Source organism: Panthera pardus, unplaced genomic scaffold, assembly GCF_024362965.1.
Source record: "Panthera pardus isolate Hobbes unplaced genomic scaffold, ASM2436296v1 HiC_scaffold_16, whole genome shotgun sequence".
Taxonomy (NCBI): Eukaryota; Metazoa; Chordata; class Mammalia; order Carnivora; family Felidae; genus Panthera; species Panthera pardus.
The window spans coordinates 80074060-80092526 of NW_026526721.1; the positions used below are offsets into that span (position 1 = coordinate 80074060).

Genomic DNA, 18467 nt, shown 5'->3' on the forward strand with positions numbered 1-18467 from the left:
ATTGGTCATTAGAGTGCCCTTCTCATGGAGGGCTTTCTCTTTGTTTAACTGCTGGTGTCTCCATGCTCTGATACAGAGAACGGGAACACAGACACCAAGCATCTGACTTTTGTACACATTGGAGGGTTTACATGCATTCCTTACAAAGAGGCCTAACAATACTAACATCTCTAGCTCTAAAAAAAGAAAAATCTGACAGTCTTGGTGGAGAAAACTGGGGGCTCGGGAACCATCAACCAACCTACTTACAGCTTGTGCAGATTCTTTGTAGTCACAATCCTGCCATGTTTTGTCACTTTGAACAGAACAGTCTCCCTCCCTGATTTGGTACTTGAAGGAATAAAATGTCTCAGGGTCATCCTGAAAAAAAGCAACCAAAGACACATAGGGTTCATCCAAATGCTCCAACAAATACTTTGTGTGGGACCCAATGCAGATATGAATATTCGATCTTGATTTAACAAGAACAAAACATTTATTAAAAACACTGAAAGTTATAAATATTTACTTGGAAGAATGTTCATAATATATTTACAAATATGTATTTGTAAGTTACAAGATTATCCATAGTATTAGCCCATTTTTGTGGAAACCAATTTATAGGTATTCATAGGACTTTTAGAAGTCTGGAAAGTTATAAAGCAAAGCTGTTAAAATGCTTGTCTTTCAGTGGTGCAGGTACAGCTGTCTCACTTTGTTTGTTTTTTTTTTTAACTTTTTTTAAACATTTATTTATTATTGAGAGACAGAGAGAGACAGAGCACAAGCATAAGAGGGACAGAGAGAGGAGTAGACACAGAATCTGAAGCAGACTCCAGGCTCTGAGCTGTCAGCACAGAGCCCAATGCGGGGCTCAAACTCACAAACCAGGAGATCATGACCTGAGTTGAAGTCGGATGCTTAACCAACTGAGCCACCCAGGTACCCCTGTCTCACTTTGTTTTCTAAACAAACGTTTATGAATTGTCTTGTTAAAAAGTAAACATATATTTCTTTTACACCAAGAAAACAAGAGGCCTTTTTTTCATTTTCAAAAAAAATGTTAATGGTTATCTCTGAGTGGTGCGTTAATTTTTGGTAACTTTAGTATTTTTATTTGCTTTATTTTTTTTCTGGCATGTCATGAGATAATAGATAAACCCTTTATTTATTTATTTATTTATTTATTTATTTATTTATTTATTTTTAATGTTTATTTATTTTTGAGACAGAGAGAGACAGAGCATGAATGGGGGAGGGTCAGAGAGAGAGGGAGACACAGAATCTGAAGCAGGCTCCAGGCTCCGAGCTGTCAGCACAGAGCCTGACGTGGGGCTTGAACTCACGGACCGTGAGAACATGACATGAGCCCAAGTGGGACGCTTAATCAACTGAGCCACCCAGGCACCACAATAGATAAAACCTTTAAAGTGAAGGTGCTTTAAAGACCTGTGAGGCCTGAAAACATAAAACTCCTAGAAGAAAACATAGGCAGTAATTCCTCTGACATTGCCCTTTCTCTGACATTCTCAGGCAAGGGCAACAAAAGCAGAAGTAAACTGCTGGGGATACACCAAACTAAGAAGCTTCTGCACAGTGAAGGAAGTCATCATCAAAATGGAAAGGCAACCTCCTGAATGGGAGAAGGTATTTGCAAACGACATATCCGATAAAGGGTTAGTATACAAAATATATAAAGAACTGATACAACCCAACACCACAAGAAAAAACAAAAAAGAAATAACCCAATTAAAAAATGAGCAGAGGACCTGAATAGACATTTTTCTGGAGACAATATAATGGATGGCCAAACGACACATGAAAAGGTGCTCAACATCACTCATCATCAGGGAAATCCAAGTCAAAACCACAATGAGATATATTATTTTACACCAGTCAGAACAGATAGAATCAAAAAGATAAGAAATCATAAGTGTTGATGAGAATGTAGAGAAAAAGGAATCCCTTGCACTGTCAGTGGGAATGTCGATTGGTGCAACCACTCTAGACAACAGTATGGAGTTTCCTTAAAAAAGTAAAAATAGAAATACCATATGATCCAGCAATTCACTACCAGGTATTTAGCCAAAAAATCCCAAAACACTAATGTGAAAAGATATACACATCTATATGTTTCATACAGCATTATTTACAATAGCCAAGGTATGGAAACAACTCAAGCATCCATTGATAGATGACTGGATAAAGATTTGGCATATATATAATGGAATATTACTCAGCCATACAAAAGATTGAGATCATGGATGGAGCTAGAGGGTAATATGCTAAGTGAAATAAGTCAGATAGGGAAAGACAATATCATATGATTTCACTTAAATGTGGAATTTAAAAACTGAGACAAATAAACAAACATAAAGCAGAAACAGATCATAAATACAGAGAACAAACCAATGGCTACTATAGGGGAGGAGCTGAGGAGGTTGTGCAATACAGGTGAACGGGATGGAAGATACGGGCTTCCCGTTATGGAATGAATAAGTCACAGGGATGAAAGGCACAGCATAGGGAATACAGTCAATGATATTGTCATAGCATTGTATGGTGACAGATGGTAGTCATACATAATAATGTGTAACATGGACGGCATAATGTGTAGACTTATCACTATATTGTATACCTGAAACTAGTGTAATGTTGTGTCAACTATACTTCAATAAAAAAAGAAAAGAAAAGAAAAGAAAAGAAAAGAAAAGAAAAGAAAAAAGAAAAAAAAGAAGAGAAAAGAAAAGAAAAAAGTGCAAAGGTGTTGAGTTAGATGAGAGCTTTCCAGATGTAAAGTCCTGACATCTCAGGCGGCAAGGGACCGGAGAGGTGATTTTGTCCAACCCTACACTTTGCAGGTGAGAGAAAGGAGGCCCTGAGTAGATGGGCATGGCCGAAGCAGTCCCCACACCTTGGAAAGGCAGAGCCAGCCCCAGATCCCAAGTCTCCTGACTCTCAGAGCCTGCTGGAGTCGTGTTAGGTGCATCTGGGATGACTAAGTCAAAGAGGATAGTCTCCAAAGTTCCTTCCAGATCTCAGATTTTGGTAAAGAAGTAGGTGGGGGGCACCTGGGTGGCTCAGTTGGTTAAGTGACCGAGACTTAGGCTCAGGTCATGATCTTGTGGTTTGTGAGTTCGAGCCCCGCGTCGGGCTCTGTGCTGATAGCTCGGAGCCTGAAGCCTGCTTCAGATTCTGTGTCTCCCTCTCTCTCTGCGCCTCTCTAGCTTGCACTCTCTCTCTCTCTCAAAAATAAATAAACATTAAGCAAAAATTAAAAAAAAAAGATGTCGGCTGTGGTGGTATATAGATAGTGCTCACATGGCAAAGTAAAGCAGGATTCTATAGGCTGCTTATTTATTTATTTATTTATGAGAGAGAAGGGGGGAAGGGCAGAGGGAGAGAGAAAGAATCTTAAGCAAGCTCCACACTCAGCACAGATCCCAATGCAGGGCTGAGTCACACCCTGGGATCATGACCTGAGCTGAAATCAAGAGTGGAAGTCTCAAGTGAATGAGCCACCCAGGCGTCCCTCTATGGACATTTTAGAACGAAAAAACCCACATTTGCCGTGGATGTCAGCCAATGAAGATCACACTAATCAACTGCTGCTTGAGAGTGCCAGGACCACATATCTACAGCATTACACTAGTTTGTGAACCAGAAGGGCTCAAATTTACTTTCAGGAAAAAAAAGAAATTCTGTCCACTGGGCTTTTTTCTTTATCCTGATCATGTCAAATGACTAGCTTTCCCCCCTCTGCCAAAGTAAACAGTTACATAACTATCACAGGCACAGAGTTTTATAGTGAAATTCATTTAGACAAATTATTGAAAGATCTGTATTTTTTTAAATCACAACACTGTCAAGATTCGTCTTCAACCTGAGTGCACCAATTTGTTATAAAAAATATTAGAAAACACCTAGAACATTGCTGTTACCCTTGACGCATTCAGCCATACAGACTTCACGGTAGATATTTGGTCTAATGCATGTTAATCTCATTTCTGCCTCCTCTTAGGTATAACTCCCCTTTCCTCTAGCTTTATTGAGGTATAGTTGACAAATAAAAATTACATATATTTCAAGTGTGCAATGTGATTTTATATATATATATATATATATATATATATACACACACATACACACATATACACACATGTTGTAAAGTGCTACAAACAAGCTGATTAACATATACATCATCTGATGTAGTTCACCTTTTGTGTGTATATACGTATGGTGAGAACAGTTAAAATATAGTCTTCTAGCAAATTTCAAGTATGCAATACAGTATTATTAACTATAAGCACCATGATGTACATTAGATCCCCGGGACTTGTTCATCTTATAACCGAAAACTTCTACCCTCTGACCAGCATCCTCCATTGTGCTCACCTCGCAGCCTCTGGTAACCACCCTTCTGCTTTCTGCTTTGGTCAGTTAGATCTTTTTAGATTCCACGTATAATGAGATCATATGGTATTTGTTATACATCTCCCCTTAAGCACCCCCTCCCCACCTGAGATCTGGAGGTCTTTATTTAAATCTTTAAAAAAGTTGTTTTTTAATGTTTATTTTTTTTTTGAGAGAGAGAGAAACAGAGTGTGAGAGGCAGAGAGGCAGAGAGGGGAGACACAGAATCTGAAGCAGGCTTCAGGCTCTGAGCCGTCGGCACAGAACCCAATGCGGGGCTCGAACCCACAAATGGTGAGATCATGACCTGAGCTGAAGTTGGACACTTAACCGACTGAGCCACCCTGGTGTCCCTGGAGGTCTTTATATTTTAATCTAGAGCTAGTCATTTAGGAAGTTCTTTTGCTGCAATCTGACTGAGTTCCTGGATTCTCCTAGTCTGCATAGTTTCTTTCAAATGACTCCATTTACCTTTGTTTCCTTTCACCTGAGGATGCTGCTTCTCTGATCACCCAGGAACCCAAGCTTGGTGGCCCAGGATGAGTCATACTCTGCCCTGCACTCCTGGGCCAAAGAGTCGTAAGCTTCTACCTCTGCTTGTCAGTTCTTTGGCGATTGTTGGTGTGTGTGTGTGTGTGTGTGTGTGTGTGTGTGTGTGGTGGGGGAAGGGGGCTGGGCTCCAAGTGACAGCACAAATCTCAAATGATCTCAAGGTAAGGCACAGCTTACTCACCGTCCTGGTGACCTCGGTTACACGGTACAACACAAACTGGTTGCCACTTTGGTTTCTACTGTTATATTTCTTCAGAGCAGTGTCCACAGCCTTGAATAGGTCTTCATCATTGCAATCGATATCTTGTGAGGACTCCTCGGTTAAGCTTGGTAGCAGCCTAGAGCAAAGGAAAAGCACAGCAATTAATTTCATGATTTAGCAGTCTCCCTCCAGGAGCTGAGGGATGGTTTCACCAAGATCCGGGCGCCAACTTGAATGGTGATTTTAGCTATTCTCAACCCTTTATCTCCCCTGTGCTTTCCTCTCTCTGCCTCAGCACTCTGGGTCCTGGTGAACTCCTGCTTTCCTATACTATCTGCCCTATTTCCAAAGGACAAATGGCTCTGTTGGGTTGGTTATCCAAGCAGATTTCAGGCTAAAACATTGCAACACTGAGGTTATTGGCCTGCTTGTTTGCATTCAGGAAGCACGTGGGAGCACAGAACACATTTCCAGGTGATTGCACAATGTTGTATTCCAAAGCAGAACAGAAAGCAATGAAGGAGGAGGAGAAAACACCAACCACATCTGTTATTCCCTGCCCCAAATGACTTTCCCAAAGCTGTTTCTGAAGGTCACTACATAGGACAACAATGCAACAATGAGTACAATGCACAGATACCTTTCAATAGTTCCTTTGCAAGATTTCTAGCTGCCAAAAAGCATGTTGTTACCAATCACATGGCATGTCTGAGGAGCCCATGCACATGGGGATAAGTCTCATACCAGCACACTGGCAAAACTTAAAATAAAATATGTGTATCCTATCTGGTTTCTGGTCAGGTCTCCACTCAGTTGCATTGGTTTCGGAAAGAAGAATGCTCCCAAGGGTGGAGGAGACAGGAGAGAAGCACAAGAAGAGATGAATTGAGTGAAGTCCTGTGTCCCCTATCCTGGCTTGTTTTTTAAAAAATTTTTAATGTTTATTTTTGAGAGAGAGAGGGAGACAGAGTGCAAGCAGGGGAGGGGCAGAGAGAGAGGGAGACACAGGATCTGAAGCAGGCTCCAGGCTCTGAGCTCTTAGCACAGAACCCGACACGGGGCTCGAACTCAGGGACTGCGAGATCATGAACTGAGACAAAGTAGGACACACAAAGGACCGTGCCACCCAGACGCCCCACTATTTCTTTTTTTAAAGTTTATTTATTTTGAGAGAGAGCGAGTGCATGGGCAGAAAAGGGGCAGAGAGAGGGAGGGAGAGAATCCCAAGTAGGCTCCACACTGGCAGAGCATAGCCCAACACACAGCTGGATAAGGGGACAACATGGGGCTCGATCCCACAAACTGTGAAATCATGACCTGAGCCAATATCAAGAGTTGGTCACTCAACTGACTGAGGCACCTAGGTGGCCACCTTGCTTCTTGTTTCTGATGTGGTGGATATGGATGTCTACTCATCAAGCCTAAGGAAACTTTCCGATCAACTCCAAATTCTGATTCCAACTACTCCTGGATTGTGCACCATTAGAAATGTCCTCACTTTCCCAGCCTCAGCATCTTTGTGGGCCCCTCCTTCTTCTCAACCTAAGAACTTACCCATGTTTCTTTCAGCCTTAGTTTGTTTTTTTACTATACACGTCCTGCCCCAACACACACACACCAATCTACCTTTTGCCATTACTACACAGCTGAAACTGCTTCAGTAAGTCAGGAAGAGAGCCCTTTAAAAAAATATATTTATTTATTTTTTAAATGTTTATTTATTTATTTTAAGGGGGAGAGGGGCAAAGAGAGAGGGAGAGAGAGAATCCCAAGCAGGCTCCATGCTGTCAGCACAGAGCCAGATGCTGGCTGGATCTCACGAACCATGAGATCATGACCTGAGCTGAAATCAAGCGTTGGACGCTTAACCAACTGAGCCACCCAGGCGCCCCAAGCCTGAAGTCTTACTAGCCTGTATCTAAATGCTTGAGCCCTGAGTTGGGAAGAAAGGAAAAGAAAGAGGACTTGAGTGCGGAAAACAAGAGTCCTCTGGCACCAAAATGAATAAAGAGAAGTTATCCGAAATGAATAAAGAGAAGAGCCTCCCTAGCCCAGGGAGAAGATAGGAGAAAAACAGAGGGCCCTGGAATTCCTGAAGCAGAGAACACCTCTGTCCTGCTTTCTGAGCATGCAACCTGGAAGGCAGCAAGATTCCAGGGAGAGAACAGCCATACAGTATCTCTTGGCAGTCATGTTCATTAGCAGTCTTACAGAGACCCTTATATCCTCAGTTTGATACAGCAGTATGAGATAAACTAGACCCAGAGAGGGATGGGAACAGGCTTGGAGGAATTCCTCAGCAGGAGAGAACTGGTGAACCAATGATGAAGAATCAGACCTCCTTCTTGTGCCCACCACCCAAACACCTGGGCACTACATGAAATTCGAGAACTGTGGCACGACTTTGTGTGGAGAGTAGTGGGGTCAGGGGAGTCCAAGAAGGACTGAGGTTAAGTTTCCTATTAGCCTACTAGGATGGCAGACTGAAACGGAAATTAATTTGTTCTGAAAATAAGGTGATATTTTGGGGTGCCTGGGTGGCTTTGTTGGTTAAGTATCTGACTTCGGCTCAGGTCATGATCTCATGGTTTGTGAGTTCAAGCCCCGTGTCAGGCTCTCCACTGACAGCTCAGAGCCTGGAGCCTGTTTCAAATTCTGTATCTCCCTCTCTCTGCCCCCCTCCCCCACTGTGTTCTCTCTCTCTCTCTCTCTCTCTCTCTCTCTCTCTCTCTCTCTCTCTCCCCCCCCATCCCTCTCAAAAGTAAATAAACATTTTTTAAAATTTCCTAATTAGCCTACTAGGATGGTGGCATGAAATGAAAATTACTTTGTTCTGAAAATAAAGTGATGTTTCTTGTGCACCTGAATTTATGGTAACGCCAGCTATAGCATAAGTACTCATAGAGGAAAGACTCTAGAATTAAAAGAATTAAGTCCAGGGAAGAAAGAGGATTGGAGATTTGTTACAAGGATTTGGGAGCCAGTGACTTATAGCACTGAGATCTTTCCTTTCCATTTGTCTCTCTCTTCTCATGCTATCTCCTCCCCTACCCACATTTTGCCCCACCCTGAGTATGAAAGTGAGATTAAAATAACTTGAATTTCACATTCATTGTTGGTCATATTTTTTTTATTTATGGTTCTAATTCAGAACATTAATTTTTCCCCGTCGAGGAAATCAGACTTTGGAAGCGTATATGCAAAAAACTTCAAGATGTGTGAAAACTCACTCTGGAATATCCCTGGGCATGATTCAGAGGCTGACTGAGGGAAGGGCTGAATCTTTGGGTTTAGAGCATTGCTGTGGTCTGGCAATGAGAAGCTAGGAAAATTGGCTTCCGGAAGAGGAAGAACTTCACCTTTCTTTAGTGGAGACAGTCGGTAAATATATCCAATTTGTCTCCAGTGGAAGGGAAAGTGTCTCTTACCTGGACTTCTTTTTTCTGAGTGCCTAGATGGTGGGCCATGATGGTGGTGATGGTGATCTTGGGGATCCTCACTATGCGGTGGTGGGTCACAAGGTCCATGGTCAAGGAAATCATGGCCATGGGGATGGTGTCCATGGGGATGGTGTCCATGGGGGTGATGTCTATGGGGGTGATGCCCATGAGGAGGAGGTCCATGAGGATGGTGTCCATGGGGGTGATGCCCATGAGGAGGGGGTCCATGGGGATGGTGTCCATGGGGGTGATGCCCATGAGGAGGGGGTCCATGAGGATGGTGTCCATGGGGGTGATGCCCATGAGGAGGGGGTCCATGGGGATGGTGCTTACTGGAACTATGATTATGAGGGTGTCCGTGGATCCTATTGGTGCCAAAATGGGGATGATGACATTTTAACTCTGGAACGGGCGAAACTTGGGGGGCTTCTGCCTGAAATGGTGGTCTGTCTGATTGATTTTTGTCTTCTAGAGGAGGAAGACATCCAAGTTCATGTGGCTTGTGGGGATGGTCGTGATCTCTAAACTCATCAGGCTTAAATGGAGGCTTGCCAGCAAGAGAATGCTCATGCCCCCCAGAGTGGAGGGGATGGCCGAAATGCTGTTGTATGCCACTGATGTTTCTACCATCCTATTAAAGGATACAGAAAAGTGAATATTATTACAGAACACAAAAGAAGTTAGATGCACAACTTGATTTAGGTCTAGGGCCTGCAGACTTTTGTTGTTTTTTTTTTTTTAACGTTTTTATTTATTTTTGAGACAGAGAGAGACAGAGCATGAACGGGGGAGGGTCACAGAGAGAGGGAGACACAGAATCTGAAACAGGCTCCAGGCTCTGAGCTGTCAGCACAGAGCCAGACGCGGGGCTCGAACTCACGGACTGTGAGATCATGACCTGAGCCGAAGTTGGACACTCAACCGACCGAGCCACCCAGGCACCCCTGCAGACTTTTGTATTCCACAAATCCACTTTTAAAAATAGGATAGCAAAATAGTATTCTCAAGCTTTTATCCCCCCAAGTTGACACTTGAAATACAAAGACTATCATCTACCGTCATCATTATTTCACAATAGTAATATTTTGATAACACAAGAGTCAGAAAGATAATCTCAGAGTAAAGAGTGGTTCTTCAGATGGAATAAATTCTGTATTAGGAAACAGTATTTATTATCCCCATTTTTCTCATTTCAGCATAAAATGGTGAAATTATATTCTAGATGGTATTCATCTGTAGATCAACATCTGGAAAACTAGTGCCTTATACTTAATATCCTCAACAGAGTTCTGAGGCTTTATGGTATAAGCATCTCTTAGTCTTAAAGGATGAGTACTTCACCTCTTCCCTCTCCTCCTTCTTCAGATTTTAATTTAAAAAAAATCTGTGGATGCGATGCCTGGATGGCTCAGTCAGTTAAGCATCTGACTTCAGCTCAGGTCATGATCTCACAGTTCATGAGGTCGAGCCCCACATCAGGCTCTGTGCTGACAGCTCGGAGCCTGGAGCCTGCTTCAGATTCTGTGTCTCCCTCTCTCTTCCCCTCCCCTGCTCGTGCTCTTTCTCTCAAAGAATAAACATTAAAAAAAAATTGTTTTAAAGCTGTGGACCCATGTTCATGGTGACAAAACTGTCACGCCCCTCCCCCATTTTGTTTTTTGGTCTGGCATATGGATATTTGGATTATTTTCAGGTTTTTTGCTGATGTGAAAAGCACTGTAATGAATGCCTTGGTATAGAACAAAGCCTTCTGGGACAGATGTGAAATATTGCTTTGTGCCTCAGTTTATGTATCTTTATATAATATGTTTGAGGCTAATTCAGTCCCCTTAGGCTCTATGCTTAATAATAAAAGTTAGAAATTATTTTTATTTATTTATTTTTTTAAGTTTTTTTTTTTTGACATTTATTTATTTTTGAGACAGAGAGAGACAGAGCATGAATGGGGGAGGGTCAGAGAGAAGGAGACACAGAATCTGAAACTGGCTCCAGGCTCCGAGCTGTCAGCACAGAGCCCGACGCGGGGCTCGAACTCACGGACCGCGAGATCATGACCTGAGCCGAAGTCAGCCGCTTAACCGACTGAGCCACCCAGGCGCCCCAAGAAATTATTAAGTCTCAGCACTGGTGCCTTAACCATAAGGGCCATTTTCATATTCATTAAAGGGTGACTGAATTGGTTATGATTTTTACTTTACGAATCTTACCTCTCCCCAGTTCTTGGAATTTTTTTATGCTTTTTGTGTCATACCAGCAATAGTACCCCTTCCCCAGGGACCTATTCTCTCTGTATTTCTTTTCAGCCACCTCTCACCTCTCTGCTTCTCTCTTTCTCTTTCTCCCCTCCACCCCCAGAGCTATAACAACAAAATACACTCTGTGTCTGAAAATATTTCTTAGTCTGGCCTGCTTCTGATAAGGACTCCTTAGGCAACCCACCTCCAAGTTGAAGACTTCACAGTTTATGGCAATGTCGTTTGGGGTTTCCAAGTCTGAGACTCCTACATCATAGGACAAATCTGCTCTGCAGAATCCAAAGGCCTATAAAGAAGAGAGAAGCCTGTTAGGGTGTGTATGTGTGTATTCGTGTGAGTGTCTATTTCTGTGCAGCTGGTATGAAGGTTCCCAGCTATAGTTGTAAACTTTCAGACATTTGGGAAAGAAAAAGAGCTTTAGAATAATCAGGGTACTATTATCAAATTTCTCCACTAATTATTTAATAATCTTTCCTAGAAGAAAGTGCAGGTTCCAAAGTGTCTCACTTCAAGTTGCTGTGGTTTTCTTCCCTGAGTGGTGACCAGTGCTGAGCTTTCCCACGGGGGTCAGTGAGGAAACCACATCATTGATGCCCTGCCTTAGGCCAACCCTTCTGCACCGAAGACCCAAATTGCCTGTGCCTAGAGAGAATTAAGAGTGGTGTAGAAGAGGGATTTGTGTACAACTTTATCCAGCCCCTTGAAGGAAAGTATTGGAAAGGAAGGAACCAGTATGAAAATGGCTTGTGGGACCCTGTCAAAGTAACCATCCGCTGGCCTTACTGGGAGTACAGAGGCTACCGCTGGCTTGCACCCCTATGCCCTAGAGTCTCCTAAACCCAGCTGTCAAAGGTAGACTAGGACAAGAAGAAATGCTTTTCTAGAAGAGACAGATAATCACTGAGGTCTGAGAATAGTTTTGCAGTCAGACAGACCTATGTTAATTCTGGCTTCACCATTTATTAGTTGTGTGAGTTTAGGCAAATTACTTAAAATTTCTAAAATCCAGTCTTTGTAAAATGGGCACAATACTATCTTCAGGATGTGGGAGGGCTTCATTAAATGAGATTATGCTGCAAAACACTTAACATTGAGACCCCCCTTTTCCAGCTGCCATGTTTCTGCATGGCATCACCCACAACAAGATTGTTAAGAATTTGTTAAGAAGGGAGTGGGAGAGGGAGGTGTCTTTTCTGGTGGCCACTAAGCAAGATTCTAGAACTACTTCAGGCAGGAATGTTGAACAGCCAGAAAAGGAACTAATGAATGAATGCTTCCTTGCTTTTGACCCTAGAGAGCCTGTTGTTAAACCTCAGGATTATCCTGGCCTTGAAATCAGAAGGCCATTGTTAAAATTCTGTGTCCTAACATTTTCTAGCTAAGTGCCCTGAGGTTAAGTGGTTAACCTTCTAGGGGTGCCTGGGTGGCTCAGTCCATTGAGCGTCCGACTTCGGCTCAAGTCATGATCTCACGGTTCGTGAGTTCGAGCCCCACATCAGGCTCTGTGCTGACAGCTCGGAGCCTGGAGCCTGCTTTGGATTCTGTGTCTCCCTCTCTCTCTGCCCCTCCCCCACTCATACTCTGTCTGTCTCTCTCTCTCTGTCAAAAATAAATAAAAACTTTAAAAAATATTTTAAAAAAAGTGGTTAAACTTCTAGGCTGTTCTGTCCCAGGGAAATGGAGGCAGGCATTTGCTTCTCCTCAGCAGGGTTGTTACAGGGATCCAATGAAGCAATAGTATGCATGTAAACTACACACAAATGCTGAGTATTATTAATAAGATATTTCAGCAGATACAGGAGTATCCATTTATAAGTGATCAGGAGAAAAAAGCCCACTGCATTGAGCCTTAGGAGAACTGGATTCTAATCTCAGCTTGGTTATGAACACTGGGAAAGACACTTTGCTGATCCTCAGTTACCTCCACATTTGTCACATGGGGCCACTGTGAGGAATAAATGAGATGAAGAGAACACAGGCACCCACTGATGTGTAGGCTCTTAATATAAGCCAGTTATTAGTTTTAGCTAAGTCTTTAATCCTAACGGGTTAGAAAAGACCTCAGTGTTAAGTTTAAGTGTGGTGTATATTGTAAAATCACAGTCTCATGATTCACTCAACTCCTCTGTGCCTCAGTTTCTCCATCTCTAAGTCAGAGATAAAAATAAGATCTACCTTATTGAGTGGTTGGGGGGTTAATAACGTATGTGTAAAGCACTTGGACAGGTTCCTGGCACATAGTAGGTGGTCTCTAAATGTTACCTAGTATTTCACAGACATGTATTATACTCACATTATAGTGCCTGGGAAAATGGTGGCTACTGGAGCAGTTCCTCACAGAGAAGTCCACGTAATAATTGGTTCTTTCCCCTCCTCTCTAGAACAAATTGGATCAAAGCAGTTTCAGGAACATAAAAATTAAAAAAGAAAAAAAAAGCAGTAGATACCTGCTCTCCAATATGCTATAAAGCACCGTGGGGATTCAAAATCACCAACATGTGCTATTTTTCTTATGACCACTGCCTTTAAAAAAATTTATCAGAAATAAAATATATTTTTATTAAAAAAATTTTTTTTAATGTTTATTTATTTTTGAGACAGAGAGAGACACAGCATGAGCAGGGAAGGGGCAGAGAGAGAGGGAGACACAGAATGTGAAGCAGGCTCCAGGCTCTGAGCTGTCAGCACAGAGCCCGACGCGGGGCTCGAACTCACAAACTGTGAGATCATGACCTGAGACGAAGTCGGACACTTAACCGACTGAGCCACCCAGGCGCCCCAATAAAATATATTTTTAAAGGGGTGCCTGGGTGGCTCAGTTGGTTGGGCGTCCAACTCTTGATTTCAGGCTCAGGTCATGATCTCATGAGATTGAGCGCCAAGCTGGGTGTGGAGCCTGCCCCTTCCCTGCTAAAGTGTGAGCAAGCATGGGTTTGCTTTCTCTCTCTCTCTCTCTCTCTCTCTCTCTCTCTCTCTCTCTCTCTCTCTTTCTCTTAGTCTCTCTCTCTCTCTCTCTCTCTCTCTCAAAAAATACTGTTTCATTGAAAAGGGCAAATAATATGGACACAATCAAGCATAGTGAAAAATCACCTTTCCTGTACCCGATCTCTTCTTCCCAAAGGTACCACTACCACCTGTTTGATGGGTTTCTCGTAGCCTTTTCCTAAATATGTCACCCATGTACCCATATATCTAATTAACATAAATGGGCTCAGAGTCTAAGTGTTGTCTCTAACTTGCTTTTCCCCTTAGAAACTCTTCCCGATGCATACGGATCCAAGACATTCCCTTTAGTAATTGTGCTATATTCCTTCCATTCCTTCCATTCCATTCAGTAGCTATTCATACTCCCCACAACTCCAAAAATTAAAAAAATCGCAGGAAAGCTGCAACAGGGACCTCAGTTTGAAAGTAGCGCGACACGTGAGGCCAGTGGAGAGGGCCAGGGCCCCTGGGTCTGCGCCTGCCAGGCCGGAGCTGGGCCCTCAGACGCCAGCTGACATGAGGGGACACTCACCGCTCTGGCAACTCTCTCCACTCGGTCCACTCTGAAAAAGGCAAAATCTCCATTCTCTCTTTTGTACTTCTCAAAGGCTTTGTTGGCTTGGTCTCTATAAGACTGAGTGTCCTCAAAGAAGTCAAAGAGTACAGGGCTGTCTTTGGTATTGGCCAGTGCCGAAGAGACTGGAGAAAGAAGATGGCAACCTTCCATTACCAGAGGGTCGGAAATAGCAATGTCAATACTGGGACTTCATATGTATAAGCACGTTGGCAAGAAAAACAATAGCTTCCGTTTTACAGATGGGTACATTGAGGGTTGGAGAAGCAAAGTAATTTGCTCAAGATCAAATCAGCCCATCAACAGCAGGGCTGAACTTAAAACCAGATCCTTCTGATGCTTATGTCTCTGTTGTGACTCCATTCAGACACCTCTCCCATCACTCACAAAGTGTTCATATTTCACTAAACTCCTCCTGTCTCACCCAGGAGGGAGAGGCATCATTAACATAGTTTTTGCCCAGAGAGAGAAGATACAGATCACCCTTTCTTCAAGGTGACCTCTTAAAGGGGTTGCTTGACTGTTGAATTTTTGTATATTGAATCATATTGAAAATCTTATATATTGAATTTCTTTAAAGGAAGGTATACCAATAACAGAAGAAAACCCTCTGCTTTTCCTTCCACAGAGAGCAAATAATAATTGATTTTCTGAGGGCGGGGGCCATTCCTGATATGTGCATCTTAGTATTATATGGTGAATACCACAGTATGATTGAATTCTACATTAATTTAGAATTAATTAGCATTTGAACATATGACCATACCAGAACTTGTGGTGCAGTTAAAATCATTCAGTCTAAGATCCTGAGATTCATTCAAATATGTAGCTATTACCTTACACTGTCCGATCACCTGTAAGAAAGAGGGAATTATGTCATCGCACACTGCCTTTGTCGGGTTGAATGTGAGGGGACAAAAAGTGATGTCACATACTCCTACTATCCACTGAGAATCCACCTTAGTTTTCTCTCACCAAGTCCTCTCTCACAACCTGTATTTTCTTAGTCTGTTTCTGTGGGCTGGGTGCTATATACATCTAAAACCCTCACGAGAGCCAGGGAGAAACTGTTTAAACAGATCATGGCCATATCCCAAACATTTTCAAGGGAAAACAGTGCTAAAACTCCTTGGTAGGTAAACGTCTTATTTTCTAGAACTGAAATTTGATATACGTGCTTATTCGTCTTCTTGCTCTCTTCCTGTGGCGGAGAACCTGGCATCTGAGTACCCACGTGCAATATGGAGAACGAGACCCTGTTCCTCAAGGCAACTACACTTACTCCCCATGGCTATTCCTGCCAACGAGGCCAGTCTTCATAGGGCACAGTCACAGGTTCATATGTTCTCAGACACACGGACTCTCAGGGCCTGAACCCTTAAAGTCCAGGTACCCCAAACCCCTCCTGTTATTTTACAGCTGAGGAGGCAAAAGTCTAGACACTTGAGGTGATTTTCCCAAGGTCTCACAGCTGGGCCTGTTATCCCAAGGCACCACAATCCCCAGTGACTCAGCCTGAACTGGGAATCCCAGGAATGACTCCCAAGAGACTTTACTCAAGGTCAACATAGTCTTCACGAGTCAAGAGGCAGGATCTGCCCTTCCTTGTTCACTCTGTTAGCGCAGGCATGCTGCTGCCCTGAGTAAACAAAATAGACAGAAGTCTAGAATGATACAAGTTCAAAGTACCCTGTTTACTTACAATCTCAGATAAACGCTTAGAAAGAGCTGGGTCACAGTCATCCCAGTGTTTCCTGGATAGGACTGGGCAGTCTGATTCTTTCACATCTAAGACTAAATAATAGACAGCTGCAGATTCCTGAGGAATACCAGAAGAACAACATGTGAGTAGCATGTGGGAGCCTACTGCTTTTTCAATAAAAGCAATCTCTTTATTTCTTTTTATTTTTTAACATTTATTCATCTTTGAGAGACAGAGACAGAGCATGAGTGGGGAAGGGGCAGAGAGAGAGGGAGACACAGAATCCGAAGCAGGTTCCAGGCTCTGAGCTGTCAGCACAGAGCCCGACGCGGGGCTCGAACTCACGAACCGCGAGATCATGACCTGAGCTGAAGTCGGACGCTCAACCGACTGAGCCACCCAGGCGACCCGCAATCTCTTTATTTCTTAAAGAGAATTCCTGTTTCTCTCCAAATCATCACAGATGTCCTACCTTTGTGTCATTTGATCTACTTCTTTTGAATAAATAGCTTCAAAGAGTTACTTCCAAATGTTCTTTTTCACTGGTCATGATGTTGCTTCTGCCCACGAGCTTTAAAAAGCAACCACTGAGCAGCAGTGTGGGTTTGAGTGGAGGTGTTGAAGGTGCAGGCCCAGAATTATAAGTGATGACAGCCTCCGATCTGTATGTGCAGTTGTGTCCTCTTGCCCAGCTCTATTCCTGAACTTGGATTGTTTTGCCTTGATTTCAACCTGCCCAAAGCTTAAACACACTGTCTTCTCCTACAAGCTGTCTCTCTCTCTCAACTTCCCCTGCCTGTTGTCCGAGGCATCATTAATGACTTATTGCCGTAGTCTCTGGCTTAGAAATGTGAGGGTGACCTTGATTTCTTTCCTTTGCTTTTACTTTCCAGGAGCCAGGTGTTCAAAGGCCTTTCTTTGAAATGTCTCATGTCTTTTCTTCATTCTCCCTGCTCTGATTTCCATTGCCTGGGGCTGGTCCTCATTGCCTCTTTCCTGAGCACAAATGGCTTCCTAGTTCATGTCTCCTGTGTCCATCTCCCCAGGCACACCGCCCCCCCTTCCTCACCCACCCACGCACCCTCCTGCTGTCACTCAGAGGCAGCACTGTGCCAATTTGTCCTGTGCCTGCATGTGTCACAGAGAGCCTGGAACGGGACTCATGGTCACTAAATTGCCGGTTGGACCCTAAATTCCTGAAACCCCTCTTGTTCTCTGCAACCTGTGGTGCCTCTCATACCAGCAACAAGTGGAAATTTCTCTGCTTCTGTGGGGCCCCATAGTCTGTCCTCCTAGATTTCAGTGGTTTCACCAAAGGGTAGGTTTTTTGGGGGTGGGGTGGGGTGGGGAGAGAGCCCTTCTTCCGTTAATCTCTTTCAAGGCCTCAGATCCACTCCAAACAAGCATATAATCTTATTAAGTGAAAACAGTAGGCTCTCTTTGCTTCACGATAAGCCTACAGTCAGTCTTCCGACCTGCTAACTGCTCCAAAGCCCACAAAAAACTTCCAGAACACTCCATTCCCGCTGCATTCAATTATTCCCTGACACTCTCCTTCCTGATTCCCTGTCTACATCCTTCTCCCAATCAATTTTAAAAGCTCTCCTTCCATTAGGTTACTTCTGCGTCTATACCACTTGATTGCTAGAATGTGTCCCGTCTTAACGCAGTTTGCCTGTGTGTGTACGTGAGCTGATGATTATTTCCTTGAGGGTCCTGCCGATACCTTATTCTAATTCTTCTCTCCTGGTACTTACTGTTTGAGTTGGCTCAGCATACATGCTTATAAGTACTTACAGACTGATTCATAATTAAGGAGATATTAATAGCAAATGTTAGTTTGAAGGCACCCCCCCCTCCCCCCCCAAAAAAACCCCAACAGTGTGGAGGAGCAGCAGAAACGAAACCAGAAACCCTACCCAGAGCCATTTCATTGTGCAAGGCAGTAAGCGTGGGGCCCGACACCACATTTGCCCCTGGGGCCTGGTCTCCCAACTCAGCTCTACCACAGGCAGTTCCTCACCACTTTGTCCAAATGCGCATCAGTGACCCGCAGCAACTGGAAAAGGTAGCCTTTCCACCGTCCTTTATTGATCAGGTCTAGCACTTTCCTGGCCAAGGGCTCAGTAGCGTCGCAGTCTGTGGGACGCAGAGCGCAGGAATTCTGCAGCGTGAAGAAGGGGATGAGAAGCAGGGCTGCGGTGAAGGCTCTCATCTTGTTAAAACGTGGAAACCATCCCTTGCTACAGTATGTCCCAGCAGAGAATTTTATACAGACTTTCTGAAGATACACACACATGCACACACAATTGATTAAACAAAGTGTTTATGTATTTCTGTTGTGTAACCGGGGAGAGTCACCTTG

General features: G+C 43.5%; 2 protein-coding genes and 1 long non-coding RNA gene across 5 annotated transcripts in view; 1 reads left to right on the forward strand and 2 right to left on the reverse strand.

The window, feature by feature from the left end:
• Positions 1-5521, reverse strand: part of KNG1 (kininogen 1) — a 28326-nt gene extending 22805 nt beyond the window's left edge. Inside the window, exons 1-2 of one of the 2 annotated variants that reach the window (XM_053903555.1) lie at positions 5126-5521; positions 250-360 (exon numbers count right to left, since the gene is read on the reverse strand). In XM_053903555.1, the coding sequence (XP_053759530.1) occupies positions 250-360; positions 5126-5317 (303 nt within the window). In that variant the 5' untranslated portion in view covers positions 5318-5521. The remainder of the gene's footprint in view (positions 1-249; positions 361-5125) is intronic. The other variant, XM_019463448.2, reaches the window with a different exon arrangement.
• A 2737-nt stretch (positions 5522-8258) lies between these two features.
• HRG (histidine rich glycoprotein) lies at positions 8259-18399 on the reverse strand. 2 transcript variants are annotated; one of them, XM_053903556.1, is made up of 8 exons: positions 18126-18399; positions 16103-16219; positions 15167-15254; positions 14359-14525; positions 13135-13218; positions 11026-11127; positions 8764-9217; positions 8259-8703 (listed from the first exon to the last, which is right to left on the reverse strand). In XM_053903556.1, exons 1-8 carry the CDS (start codon positions 18315-18317, stop codon positions 8294-8296), a joined length of 1614 nt encoding a protein of 537 aa, XP_053759531.1. In that variant the 5' UTR covers positions 18318-18399; the 3' UTR covers positions 8259-8293. The 2 variants fall into 2 exon arrangements, with proteins under 2 accessions (XP_053759531.1, XP_019318989.1); XM_019463444.2 differs by having other exon boundaries at positions 8259-9217.
• On the forward strand, positions 16156-16632 carry LOC128777275 (uncharacterized). The gene is made up of 2 exons (XR_008422495.1): positions 16156-16244; positions 16338-16632. It is a non-coding gene; the product is annotated as an uncharacterized LOC128777275 (long non-coding RNA).
• Positions 18400-18467: the final 68 nt, after the last annotated feature.

Excerpts from the sequence above, each read along its gene's own strand:
- HRG (XM_019463444.2), bottom strand. The coding sequence starts at position 18,317 with ATGAGAGCCTTCACCGCAGCCCTGCTTCTCATCCCCTTCTTCACGCTG. Across the intron at positions 15,255-16,102 it reads CTAAGCGTTTATCTGAGATT|GTGATCGGACAGTGTAAGGT; the intron begins GTAAGTAAACAG and ends TCTTTCTTACAG. Across the intron at positions 13,219-14,358 it reads TGGAGAGAGTTGCCAGAGCG|AGAGGAGGGGAAAGAACCAA; the intron begins GTGAGTGTCCCC and ends AATTTGTTCTAG.